Source organism: Diachasmimorpha longicaudata, chromosome 12, assembly GCF_034640455.1.
Source record: "Diachasmimorpha longicaudata isolate KC_UGA_2023 chromosome 12, iyDiaLong2, whole genome shotgun sequence".
NCBI classification, from domain to species: domain Eukaryota; kingdom Metazoa; phylum Arthropoda; class Insecta; order Hymenoptera; family Braconidae; genus Diachasmimorpha; species Diachasmimorpha longicaudata.
Window position 1 is genome coordinate 6,240,310 of NC_087236.1, and position 12,866 is coordinate 6,253,175.

Consider the following 12,866-nt stretch of genomic DNA (forward strand, 5'->3'; position numbering starts at 1 on the left):
TTTTTAATCCACTAGTGACGACAGATGTTTGATAATATCTCGAGGAATTCCTTTCACTGCTGATTTACAAATCTCCTGAGAAGAAAAAAGTCCCTTGATAAAGTCAAATCCACTGGATAAATCAGAAAATATCGCATTAAAAGGGGAGAATTCCTATTTTTGTTTTAAACCCACGAAAAATCCCTCAATAATTATTCTAATCAATGTAGTGACATTGATTCTTCCGAGAGTTTCCGAGATATTTCAGAATTATTCGGATGAAAAAAAAACCAGTCACAAATGCTTTTATCAATTGCGATAAATGAGAATCCCTGACACCGAACTATCACCAAACAACTGAACTAATCTGAACTCTCAGTATCTCGGGTGTCATTGGCACCGTTAAATAGAAGACCAGCACAACAGCCCCTTCACCCCCCCGCCCCTCCCCCTTCACCGATACACCATGTGCCCTCTATTCTCCAATTATTCAATTTTTCATTCCAATGTTTACACAAATGAATCCAGCTTATTCACCCACTCGATACTGAATTTTTCTTTTCCCTCGTTGAGTCTAACGTAGCCCGCATCCCCTCAATTCACTCGTGTTAAATTTTCCAATGAAATCGGTGATTTAAATCCGTTAAAATAAAACGAAAAACGAAAGTAGTTGTTTAATAATACTGAGGAGATACTTGGAGTCATCAATCACGTGCGTTAAGTATCTGAACGGGTTCCCGGTTGTCCAAGAGACACTTAACGTAATCCAAGTGGTACCAACTGTTGTGGTGACTAAATTCTGAATGTCCAGGGGATGTTGCCAAATCCCCCAATTTCGGGGATGAAACACACTTGTGGTACTTATGTTATGAGAAAAGTATTTGATAAAAAAATGAGTGGGAGGACAGGGAAAAATGGAACGCGAGTCAAACTGGTCACAATTTTTGATTTTCAATGAGTTGAGGAGCTTTTCCTGTCGGAAAAATGTTTGGAAAAAATTTCGATAACTTGTGATAGTTATTTTAAATAGTAGGGATTGGTCACAATTTTTTTCGGAATTTTCCCGATGAAATTTTGTTGAAAAATCTGGAACTGAGAATTTAAGGAAAATTATGGTTCGGTAAATTGCAGAAAATAAATCGTGAAACCAATTCCATCGGGTCTTTTATCATAGGATTATCGCGAATACTTCAGTGTTTAACAGGAAACACTGAAAGGAACTCGAGAGAAAACAAAATGGTCGAAAATCCTTGGATCCCGTTGGGGCAATTCCGAGTTCTGTCTACACTTTCGTGTTGGCTACCATACACTATCGATTTTCAAATTACCTTTCACGAAATTTTCCCATCGAATGACGATGTGTATTTTCACGGAACTAATTGTTCACAGACCCCATAGTGTTCCCCAAAAAATACCGCATTTCCGGGAAATAAACGGTTTATTTGATCAAAAAATTAATGATTGTTAATTGATAGCTAATGAATTCGTTCTATTCCCGGAGAAATAAATTGCAAAAAAATATTGCAGCCTATCAAGCGATAGCAGAACGAAACTGAAGCTGGATTGTCTATTTGCAAAAAAAAATTCCACGAGGAATAAACTTTTCCTTTGTAGTGCGGCGATAAAAAATATAATTCCGTCAATCAAATTTGTTTCAGACAAACAGATGCCCCTGAAACCATTCACTTCTGGAGTGAAACAAATTTGATTGGCACCAGTGCAATTTTTTCTCGGTGAATACTCCTCTACTCTCATTTAAGTTCAAAACTTTACGAAAAAAATAATAATAAATAGGTTGGAGCAAATAAAACTTGTCCTCTAAGAAGTGTAAAGATTAAATCAACAGCAAAGTGATAAAATACGAGGAATCCATCTCACTTCGAAAGAAAATTTTGGGGAACATTCCGAAGTGAAAGGACGATAAGATTTTTTATTGATAACACTTGCAACCTCCCCGACTCATCCCCTAATTAATTCCCAATTTTCTACGTCCACGAAAAATTTGTTGCTGTGAAACAAAAACAACCCTCCGTCGACCAAAATTTTTCCAACCACGTTCTCACTCTTTTATCAATAAAAATATCTGATTCTCGATTGTAATTTTATCTCACTCATTCAAAGACTTGAATTCTATCTTTGCAACCTATTGTTAAATAATTCATGATCATCCCAAGTCCTCTCCTCCAACAAAATAATGGAAGTAGCATTGAATAAAGATGAATTGATGTCGTGTTGGAACACGTGTCTAACTTGCGATTTTCCCCATCGAAAATCCTCACAAAAAAAAATCCTGCCCTTCCTCCACACTCTCAGGAACATGCGGAACCCAAATTAACGGTTCCATCAGATTTATCAACGAAGTTCCGAATGAATAAAAATTTCCAGAGACCAAGCAGATTTTTTAAACAAATATATCAGCAATATATTCTCGGTAAAAATATTTATTTTCCCATTGTCACTGTCCAACCCTCATCCCCATGGCCCTTCCCCTCGATTGTGATTAATTCACCCGAGCTACTCCTGGAGCATCGAAAATTCATAACTCATTTCAAACAGATAACCACCGAAATGCTAGCGTACGTTGGAGCTCTCGGCAGACGATCCAAATATCGGACGTCGAATGTACGATTTCCCCCAGGGCGTTCTGTGCAAAATTTACATCGGCAAAATGGACGCCTTGCCATTTCATACACTAGCTCGAGCTTTTCCAGAGACGCACGTTTATATATACATGTTAACATGTATGTGTTGGACATTTGTGTGACCCACTTACGTCACGGTCTTTCCGCCTTGGACTCCTCCGTACACCGCATCTCAGCTACGTTTAATTTTCCTGTCGAATCAAACTTCGATTTACGGTTATTTAGTTGAGTTATAATAATTTAATCGCGTCGAGCTGATGGTTTCGTGGACTCCTGATAGTAGGATAGTAGGATAGTAGGAGTAGATACCAGTGGTTCATCATTTTCATGGATTTATTCGACTACTAACTGGAGGCATGACTTATTCAATAAAGTGGACCATGATTGATGCAAGGTACGTGCTCAGCTCATCATGAATTTTCTTTCAACTCGTGCCATCATTTTTTATTTATCTAAACCATTCCACCGACATGCGAATTATCAGCGACGGGGAGGGTCATTAGATGTGTCGTAATGCCATGGGACAATTGTCAGGAAAGTTATTAAAAAACTTTAGCAGCGAAATTCTCTTAACGAGAAATAAAATCAACCTGAAGTCAGGGAATTAAAAATTTGGGATTGAGTTGCTCGACAGTCTAGACTGTATCATCAACTTAATGAGTTGTTGATACTCCGGAAGAATTTGAGCGGTGATTTTAGGATCTTTAAAGGAGTTGAAGAAACGAGAAGGAAAACTCCACTGGAAAAAGTGAAAAGAAACTTCCCGAAGTGCAGAAAATTCTCCACAAAAAATCTTTCCTATTTTTTTTCGATAAATCCCCAACTTTCGAAGATATCCCCAGATTCCTTCCGAAGGACCCACCTCCTTTCATCCCCCATTTCCATTGAATTTTTCTTTAACGACCAGAAGATTACCAACGTATTCTCCTCATTAAATTCCCCCACTTGAACAACCAACAGCACATTCATAGCCATTCCCCCAAAGAAATGAATAATCAGTGACTTCTCCAAGAAAATTTCCTCCTCATCTCCCTCACCCACCCAAAATCGACACTATTGCTCCTCATAAACCACCTCTCGTCCTCATCCATCCCTCAAAATTTCCAAGCCCTCTCTCACAACCTGGAGAGTCTCCTCCTAGAAGTCCGAACAAATTGTTAAACCGCTGTTTCCGGTCCCTGGGAACAACACGTGAGAACATTATTCTGCTCCCTCGTCCCTCTCGTCCACTCCTCGCCTAGTCTATTCTCTCGAAAAAAGAAAACTGAACAGAGAATGGGGCACCGTCGGCCCAACGACACTCCCCGCCCGTCGGCAGGGTATAAATCCCACTCACAGGAACCCCACCAACCCCTACAAACAGCCCCCAAAATCTCTCCCCCCAACAATGAAAAAAGAAAAACAAAAAACAGTACTTACGACATCTTTAACATCGTCACGAGTCACGAGGCTCCAGAAATATGGTCACGCTCACCGTTCACCACCATAAAACAACTCCAATCTCGATTGCCCAAGGGGCCATGTACTGTTATCAATTGCACCAAAACTCCCTATCAATAGATGTATGTCAATTCGTCACGTTTTCCCTGACAATAGGGTGCATATAACCTACAAATAACACTCGCTAATTACTCAACTCAATGCTCAGAACTTCAATCACATCATGAACTTCCACAGTTGTGCTCACGTCCAACCAATAAGTGCAATCGTGCGAGGACAAGGGTCCAAAATAACCTTCAAAACTCTGTTATCACAACAATGTTGATTCTCCAGGGGTTTGTTGAATTATTTTCGAACAATTTGGCATGATTTATCACACGTATCCCATGGATGACTGCCTACCGACGGGGATAAACTGCACTGGCACTGTAAATTCCCTCGACACTCCCACAAACACCATTAGCAGACACAGAAAGCAACTGAGGCACCAGGATAAACAACTGGCATTGCACTTCTCACGTTTGTTTGTTGCTAATTATGATCGGATCGGGGGCACACTGGGGGGACTTTAGGGGCTCGGGGAAGGAGAAATGATGACGGATGTTTGATTTTTGGCTGATGAATGTTCAACAGCCGCTCGAAGAGCTTATTTGGAGGTTTGTGTAGTGCCTCGATGCAGCCGAGTTTCCTGACTGAGCGCCCGACACTCTGCAAGCCTTGCCCCGTTCCCTCACACGGCTGCCAATACACGCGTCCGAAAGAATGATATTTTTCGATTGGTTTATTTGGGGGGGGAGGGGGCCACTGATAGTGGTGTGACTGTGTCGTTGAACTTGTGAATGTTTTTTGGGGGCTTTCACTGGGGGACTTGGATCAGGTTTTTGACTTTGTGGAGGCTTTGGCGTTCCAGGTTGGGGTCACTGGGGATTGGTAATGGCGGCCTGTCGGTAAGGGAGAGCCTAGTGGTGAGGGGGTTATCTGTTGGGGGCGCCACGCGTCAGGGGGGGGAGGGGTTGCATTATCGCCGGAGGGACTCAAGATGCCGTGTCGGCATGCAGATTCTGTTTGTGAGGCACGGAGGTCAGCACATATATTATTTATTTGTAACTACCACATACAGATTTCATCCGAGTCATATGTGAAATCGTGTCGGCTATTGCATCACACACGTCGACCTCCCCCACTGGACAAATCCACTTGGTAAAGTGAGTTGCGGGAGTCAGTTGCTGAGGAATCCTCGAAACGTGTCAGGGTCTAACAAAAGTTGAGAGCCCTTCCACAAGAAATTAATTGTTCTAAATTAATTGGTTGAAATAAAAATGTGCGGAATCTGGGCCTTATTCGGGGTTGAAGAGGAAACTTTGACGTGTGTTTGTGCTAATGTCAATAAAATTGTACACAGAGGCCCTGATGCCTTAAGGATAGAGTACGACAACCGGGTCAAGGTAATTAAAACAATCAAAATGTGTCTGCAAATGATTTTTTATGGACCAAAATGACAACTGCCTTTTACTCTTTCCATTCCATGAAAAAATCAGACACATTTCACTGTTTAACTCCTCAAGTCTTCATTTAATTATGAAAAATTATTCAGAATGCCTTTTTGGGGTTTCAACGGCTGTCAATCGTCGACAGTCTCTGTGGAATGCAGCCCATGAGGATAAATAAATATCCCCACGTATTTCTACTTTGCAATGGAGAACTTTATAACCACAAACAAGTAAGGAAAAGCTGCTGGGTCAGCACTTTGATTTGCAATCACTCGAACATTCCTCTTTAATGAATAAATAATGTTATTCTCAATGTTTTTAGCTCAAGGACAAACACAACTACGAGTACGCGACCAAGTGCGATGTGGAGGTCATCACCCATCTCTACATGAACGCCGGTATCGAGAATATCGCTAGCTCCCTGGATGGAGTTTTCGCGTTTTGTTTGATGGATGTGGAGGAGAGCAGAGTTGTTATTGGGAGGGATCCGTACGGGGTCAGACCTCTCTTTAGACTGCGAAGTTCAGAGGGCCAGCTTGCGATATGCTCCGAGAGCAAGGTACATGTTTTATCATTTTAATTTTTAATTACGAGACTGATTGATAGGACGTGAAGTGATTGAAATGCCCGAGCTATTTTTATTTTGTTAATTTAACTCTCATTCCTCTGGAACTCCCAACGTTCCCACGCGATTCTAAAAATTTTCCCACCCCTCCAGGGTTTGATCGGCCTCGCCGATCAAATGTCAGGGACATGGACCCTAGAGCCCTTCCCGCCGGGCCACTACGAAGAATACCGCCTCCTCCCCAATGGAAAAGTAAAATTAATGAAAACAGTCAGTTACTACAAACTTGGTGACAAGCCGTCCTTCGACGTCTTCGTCCCCTGGCAGTCCTTGGCCCCCGCAGACGTCCTGGGAAACATCAGAAAGCTTTTGACAGCTGCTGTGGAGAAGCGTCTGATGGCGGACAGGCGAATTGGATGTCTGCTGTCAGGAGGACTCGACTCTAGTCTCATTGCTGCCCTCCTCGTTCAGCAGGCGAGGCAGAACAACGTTAATTATAAAATCCAGAGTTTTGCCATTGGCATGGGGGACAGTCCTGACATCAGGGCTGCAAGACAAGTTGCTGATTTCATCGGTACTGAACATCATGAAATCATTTTCACCCCTAAGGATGTCGAAGACGTATTAGATGATGTTATTTATACCCTGGAGACCTTTGATATCACTACTATCAGAGCTTCAATTGGGTGAGATAATATTGTGAATCAATTCATTATCAACGATTGATCTTCCCGGTGAATAATGAACTATGCATCGATTATTTATTGAAAAAATAGATCTTTCAATTGTCCCTAGAGTCCCAGTTGTTTTTAATTTGGAAAAATACGTTTTTCTTGCTGCAGAATGTACCTTTTGGCCCGTTACATCCACCGTAACACAGACACAACGGTCATATTCAGTGGTGAGGGTGCTGACGAGGTAGCCCAGGGGTACATCTACTTCAGAGACGCCCCAAGTGCCCACGAGGGCCACCAAGAGAGTCTACGTCTGCTGAAGGACATATATCTGTACGACGGGCTCAGAGCTGATAGGACGACTGCAGGCCACAGTCTGGAGCTTCGTGTGCCATTCCTGGATCTTCAGTTTACAAACTATTTCTTGTCCCTGGAGCCTGGAATGAGGCAGCCCCAGAACGGCGTGGAGAAGCACCTGTTGAGGTCTGCCTTCGAGGGGGAGAAACTCCTCCCCAACAACATCCTGTGGAGGCACAAGGAGGCCTTCAGCGACGGTGTTGCTTCCATCAAGAAATCCCTGTTCGAGGTCATCCAGGACATTACAGATTTACGAGTCTCTGATGAGGAGCTCGAGGAGGCCAGGGTGACGTTCCCCCATTGCACACCTAAAACCAAAGAGGCTTTCTACTACAGAAAAGTCTTTGAGACTCATTACCCTGGGGCAGGGGAGAACTTCACTCCTTACTTCTGGATGCCACGATGGGTGAAGAACGTCAGCGACCCGTCGGCCAGGTTCATCAAGCATTATGCTGCCGAGAAGAAGGAGGAGGTCTAGATCTGCTCAATTCGAGGACCTAACATTTTGGAAAATTGATTCAATGGCGAGGGGTGATCTGAGAGATAAGTCAGCTCATTCCACCCCTTCGTCAGGGAATTGCTGGTGTCTGTTCTGAATTGATCTCAATTTTTTTTATAAAATTATTTTTTATGTGAGGAGGAGAGACTGAACGATGAGGTCTGTTAAATATTAGAAAGAAATGGAGATTGTTTACAAGAATGTAAATAAAATGTTTAAATTTGCAAATGAAGTTGTCACGTCATTGGAGCCTTAATGAACCTGAGCGAACAGTCATTTTTTTTAATGAGATTACTGGGTCATCTCCTGCACTGAATAATTTTAGAAGTCATGACATCAGAGCACGAAAGATAAGCGCGATTATAATACAAAAAAAAATTTCCATCCTTTAAAAAAATAAAAAAAATAAACCACTACCCCTGGTGGGACTCGAACCCACAATCCCCGGTTTAGGAGACCGATGCCTTATCCATTAGGCCACAGGGGCTTTTTCAATCGTAACCTTCTAACGCGTTAAGAACTCCGCACCCAAATAAAAATTGCTATTAAAAATAAAAAATGTTCTGAGCTCCCTTTTTGCAAAAAAATGAGCCGTCATGGGACGCCTGGCAGATGTGAAACATCGTGTGTGTACAAGTAATATGCATAAAAGATAATATTATTACAGGAATTAAATATAGCCTAATGAAAAAATGAAGTATTACGAGATTCTTACAGTAAATGGTAACTTTATTTAATAAACATTTATTTACATGATATAAAAATTCGATATTAGTATCAAGTTGCCACAATTTAAATATTTTCATCTGTGGCTTCAATAATAGTTATATTCGATTTTTCCTCTGCCGGTATTACTGTGACGATTGGTCGATGATAACTAAAGTACGTTACAAAAGTATTGGATGAAACACCATCAAGATATCTCACAAATACAGCATCTATTGTTGTTCCATATTTGGTAGTAGATTCTTTTGGATCGTTATTGATTTGCCATTGAAATTCTTTTTGAAGAAATGTCATTAATGGCATTGATTCAGCTCTTGCAAAATTTACACTGAAATATGCAGCTAAAAATAATGGTAGTTTATGTTTATTCGCTTTAAGAATTATTGAACCTGTTTGACTATAAGGAAATAACCTTTCATGTAAAAATGAAATGAGATGATCCATTTTGTTATTAGGTGAAATGTATATTACAATCATAATTAATTCACTTCCGTCTTGTAGTTTAACATGTGAAGAACACACATTTCCAATAGATGCAATAGTTTAAAATAGTCTGGTACTATTCGATTAATAAAGTCTGACACAACATTGATAGTATGCCTTGTGTTTAACTGATCAGGGTGACGTCCAGTTTCAATAATAATATTTTGTGATCCTTCTGATGATTGTTGGGAACTGAAATATTTAAAACAATATGATATTGAAATACACAAAAAAAAAAAATTTAAGTGTGGCTTCAATATACTCATGAACTCAAATCTTAGTTAATTATTGCAATATATGACTAAAGATTTGCAAGTATAAATTTTATTAATAAATTTTTCTATATTAATTCCTTCATGAATAATAAAAGAATCCTTAATTGAAGATAATATTAATATAATTTATATAAATTATTAATATGATTAATATGAATATAATTAATTAAATATAAAAATATAATAATTACATTTATGGAGACTTGAAAAATACGATCTACTTACTGATGACTTGGTAGTATACCATAGTGTAGTTTCACTTTCTTTGCACAAGGTTGATCACTTTGATCTTCTGAGTTATCACTGTCACACATATTTTATTGTCAAAAATTAAAATGAAAAATTAAATAAAACGCAGGTTATGTGTACCGTAGTAAACAACAACGTCGAACTGAGTGAGAAGCCACGCCGTACACTCTACTACACAGAATATAGATAGGCATACCTTAGTATAGCCTGGCGAATGCTCGCCACGGCAAGTATCGCCAGGCCAACGATTCAGTTTAGGGGTGCGCCTATAGATGTTTCACATCAAAAAAGTGTTTCTGTGCTCATTTGCAGACTTTGTTAATTAACTCACGTGATTGATGTCACATAATCGATAGAAAAAAAATCTACAGTAGTTTTATTTGTTTGCCAGCAGAGCGAGTTCCCCTAGTCATCATGAGCAGCTGCCAAACACCTCTTTTTGTTTATTCGATCGATTGTTAACATTAGAATCAATTTTTTATCGTCTCACAACAGTGTTATTTCCCATGAACAAACGTAAGAATAAAAAATAATTGAGAAACAGTGGGATTGTTACTGAGTGTGGAACATAACCTAAAAATTCACCTAAATATCCCGTTTCCAGATGATTTCCACGAGATACGCCTCTTTTATATCGGGAATGGTGATAGCCTCGTTGACATGGGCATTTAGTTTGTATTTGTACTCGAAACTTTCACAAAATCCTAACATTAATCCCACAATGCTGATATCGAAGTACGGGAACACCCAGGACGAGTCACTACTCAACCGAAAGATATTATTGAATAATGGCTTTGACGGAGGGAAGAAAAACAGTGATAAACTGATTAAGCAATTGCAACCGGTCCCGGTGAGACCAGCTGTGACACTGGGCGACGGTAATTATTCATTAACTCACATTTGGTATCGGGGGAACCCAAACGAGTAAAGATAGCCCTCACAAAGTCTTATCTGCTTTATTTTCGGGTGGGAGGGGTTTACGAGAAATGTTGATAAGACATTTTTTGTAGAGAATTTCACAGCCTACAAAAAAGTTTGAGTGACAATTTTTGCTTAAATGGCTCACTCCAAAGATATCGACAAGGTAAGGCATAAGTGATTTTTGAGTCATCTGTCAAATCGACAAGGAGATCTAGCGTACCATAAAGTCCCCAGGTCCAAGTATCTCCACTCAAAAATTGTCCTCTTGTCCCTCCTCCAGGTCTGGACGAGCTGGGCCTCGTGCACACTCCCGAGGAGGCCCGCAAACGTGACGAGGGTTACCAAAAATACGCCTTCAACGTCCTCGTCTCCGACGCCCTGGGTCCCCACCGCGTTACCCCAATCCCAGACACCCGAAACAAGCTCTGCACCTCCCAAAGTTACCCACCCATCCTCCCCACTGCCAGCATCATCATCTGCTTCTACAACGAGCACTTCATGACCCTCCTCCGTTCCCTGCACTCCGTGATTTCCCGCACCCCAGGCTCCCTCCTCCACGAGATAATCCTCATCAACGACTTTAGTGACAGCGATCAGCTCCATGAGGACATCCAGAGCTACGTTGAGAAGACCCTGAAGCAGGTGAAGTACTTCAGAACCGAGAGACGAGAGGGTCTCATTCGGGCGAGGATATTCGGGGCCAGTAAAGCCTCCGGTGACGTCCTGATATTCCTCGACTCTCACATTGAAGTCAACGAAATGTGGATAGAGCCCCTGCTCGCCAGGATTTCCACGTCCAGGACGATTGTCCCCATGCCAGTGATCGATATAATAAATTCCGATACCTTCCAGTACTCGGGGAGTCCTCTAGTCAGGGGTGGCTTCAACTGGGGGCTCCACTTCAAGTGGGAGAACCTCCCCGTGAACACCCTGGTCGATCCAGAGGACTTTATCAAGCCCATCAAGTCGCCGACGATGGCTGGGGGACTGTTCGCCATCGACAGGAGGTATTTTCACGAACTGGGGGAATACGACCCTGGGATGGATGTCTGGGGCGGTGAGAACCTCGAGATCTCCTTCAGGATATGGACGTGCGGGGGGAGCATCGAGCTCATACCCTGCTCCAGGGTGGGACACGTTTTCAGGAGGAGGAGACCCTATGGAAACGATCGCGTGCAGGATACGATGCTGAAGAATTCGTTGAGGGTTGCACATGTCTGGATGGACAAGTACAAGCAGTACTATCTGAGGGGAGTGGAGAAGATCGACTATGGGGATGTTTCCGAGAGGGTCAAGCTCAGGGAGAGACTCAAGTGCAAGGACTTTGCTTGGTATCTTGAGACTGTTTATCCGGAGTTGGCGCTGCCTGACGATGATGAGACGAATTTAAAGAAGAAGTGGGCGAAGGTTTGTCTTGAATTTAATTTGAAAAAATCATTTAACATTCATCTGTCGTCTTAATTAACTAACATAACAATTCAGGTGCACCAGCCACCAATGCAGCCCTGGCACACCAGGAAGCGAAACTATACCGATCAATTCATGATTCGTCTGTCGAACTCGGCGCTCTGTATCCAGAGCGAAAAGGATATCAAAACCAAGGGCTCCATGTTGGTGCTGGCTCCTTGTTTGCGTGTAAAATCGCAAATGTGGTACGAAACCGATAGGAACGAGCTCGTTCTTGGGCAGATGCTGTGCCTGGATGGGAGTGGGAAGAGACCAAAGCTGGGGAAGTGCCACGAGATGGGAGGGGACCAGGAGTGGAAGCATAAGGGCACCAGTGGCACGCCGATTTATAATTTGGCTGCTGGGACTTGTCTCGCGGTGGAGAAGGGGGAAAAATCCTATGTTGTTATGGATCTGTGCACTAAGAACGATCGGACATCCATCAGCTGGGATCTGGTGAGGTCCAAGATCCCCGCGAAGGAGGTCAGATGACCGAAACTTAAGCGAGGTAGGACCAGGGGCAAGCACATGGAGAACTGGATTTGATTACGTTGATGAGATTTAAATTGGAGGGATGGGGTTAAGGGAACTCACACGTTATTAAAATGAGATAAGAAATTTGTTTGGAATACAAAGTGGATGAGATTAGATAGGATGAGATGGAACAGATATTCCAGTGATGAAGTGGAAGATGAGGAATCCACACGTGTGGAAATACTGTATAAAAAGTTACAGAATCGTATCTTTTCATACGATTCATTCAGCTGAAATTTTTCTATAGAAATTCTTCACTCTGAATTATCAGAGCTTTTAAAATTAGGATCTAATTGTACTACTACGATGCTGTCATCCTCGTATAGATTTGTGATATTCTGAATGTGGGTGGCTCATTACGAGATTTCTGTTGCAATTTCGCCATGACGAATGAAATTCTACTGATGTAAAGTACTCATAGTTTTTTATCAATTTTTAAATTATGATTGAGATATAAAATTGTTTTAATGAATGTTAAATGTTTCAATGACGTAAATAAAGAGATAATTCGTTAATTGAACCTAATCGTTGTATTTCTCTTGATCAATCGGCCACAAAAATCACACGTAAAGAGGAGAATCAGGAT

General features: G+C 41.6%; 3 protein-coding genes and 1 non-coding gene across 5 annotated transcripts in view; 2 read left to right on the forward strand and 2 right to left on the reverse strand.

Annotated features, from left to right (window-relative positions):
- LOC135167786 (microtubule-associated protein futsch-like) overlaps positions 1-4,923 on the reverse strand; it is a 29,041-nt gene extending 24,118 nt beyond the window's left edge. Inside the window, exon 1 of one of the 2 annotated variants that reach the window (XM_064131313.1) lies at positions 4,041-4,923. The gene's annotated coding sequence lies outside the window, so the exon portion shown is untranslated. The remainder of the gene's footprint in view (positions 1-4,040) is intronic. The other variant, XM_064131315.1, reaches the window with a different exon arrangement.
- On the forward strand, positions 2,800-7,874 carry Asns (Asparagine synthetase). Its single transcript, XM_064131392.1, has 6 exons — positions 2,800-3,015; positions 5,182-5,506; positions 5,656-5,781; positions 5,874-6,110; positions 6,270-6,802; positions 6,959-7,874. The coding sequence occupies exons 2-6, from the start codon at positions 5,381-5,383 to the stop codon at positions 7,623-7,625; spliced, it is 1,689 nt and encodes a 562-aa protein (XP_063987462.1). The 5' UTR covers positions 2,800-3,015; positions 5,182-5,380; the 3' UTR covers positions 7,626-7,874.
- A 186-nt stretch (positions 7,875-8,060) lies between these two features.
- Trnar-ccu (transfer RNA arginine (anticodon CCU)) lies at positions 8,061-8,133 on the reverse strand. Its single transcript has one exon. It is a non-coding gene; the product is annotated as a tRNA-Arg (tRNA).
- A 1,438-nt stretch (positions 8,134-9,571) lies between these two features.
- LOC135167811 (polypeptide N-acetylgalactosaminyltransferase 35A) lies at positions 9,572-12,800 on the forward strand. Its single transcript, XM_064131378.1, has 4 exons — positions 9,572-9,895; positions 9,984-10,257; positions 10,581-11,707; positions 11,783-12,800. The coding sequence occupies exons 2-4, from the start codon at positions 9,984-9,986 to the stop codon at positions 12,236-12,238; spliced, it is 1,857 nt and encodes a 618-aa protein (XP_063987448.1). The 5' UTR covers positions 9,572-9,895; the 3' UTR covers positions 12,239-12,800.
- The last annotated feature ends 66 nt before the right edge of the window (positions 12,801-12,866 follow it).

Bases quoted from the DNA above. Each gene is read 5' to 3' on its own strand.
- LOC135167811 (XM_064131378.1), top strand. From the start codon at position 9,984: ATGATTTCCACGAGATACGCCTCTTTTATATCGGGAATGGTGATAGCC. The intron at 10,258-10,580 runs GTAATTATTCAT...TCCCTCCTCCAG, and splicing joins AGCTGTGACACTGGGCGACG to GTCTGGACGAGCTGGGCCTC. The intron at 11,708-11,782 runs GTTTGTCTTGAA...ATAACAATTCAG, and splicing joins TAAAGAAGAAGTGGGCGAAG to GTGCACCAGCCACCAATGCA.
- Asns (XM_064131392.1), top strand. From the start codon at position 5,381: ATGTGCGGAATCTGGGCCTTATTCGGGGTTGAAGAGGAAACTTTGACG. The intron at 6,111-6,269 runs GTACATGTTTTA...CCACCCCTCCAG, and splicing joins CGATATGCTCCGAGAGCAAG to GGTTTGATCGGCCTCGCCGA. The intron at 6,803-6,958 runs GTGAGATAATAT...TTCTTGCTGCAG, and splicing joins ACTATCAGAGCTTCAATTGG to AATGTACCTTTTGGCCCGTT.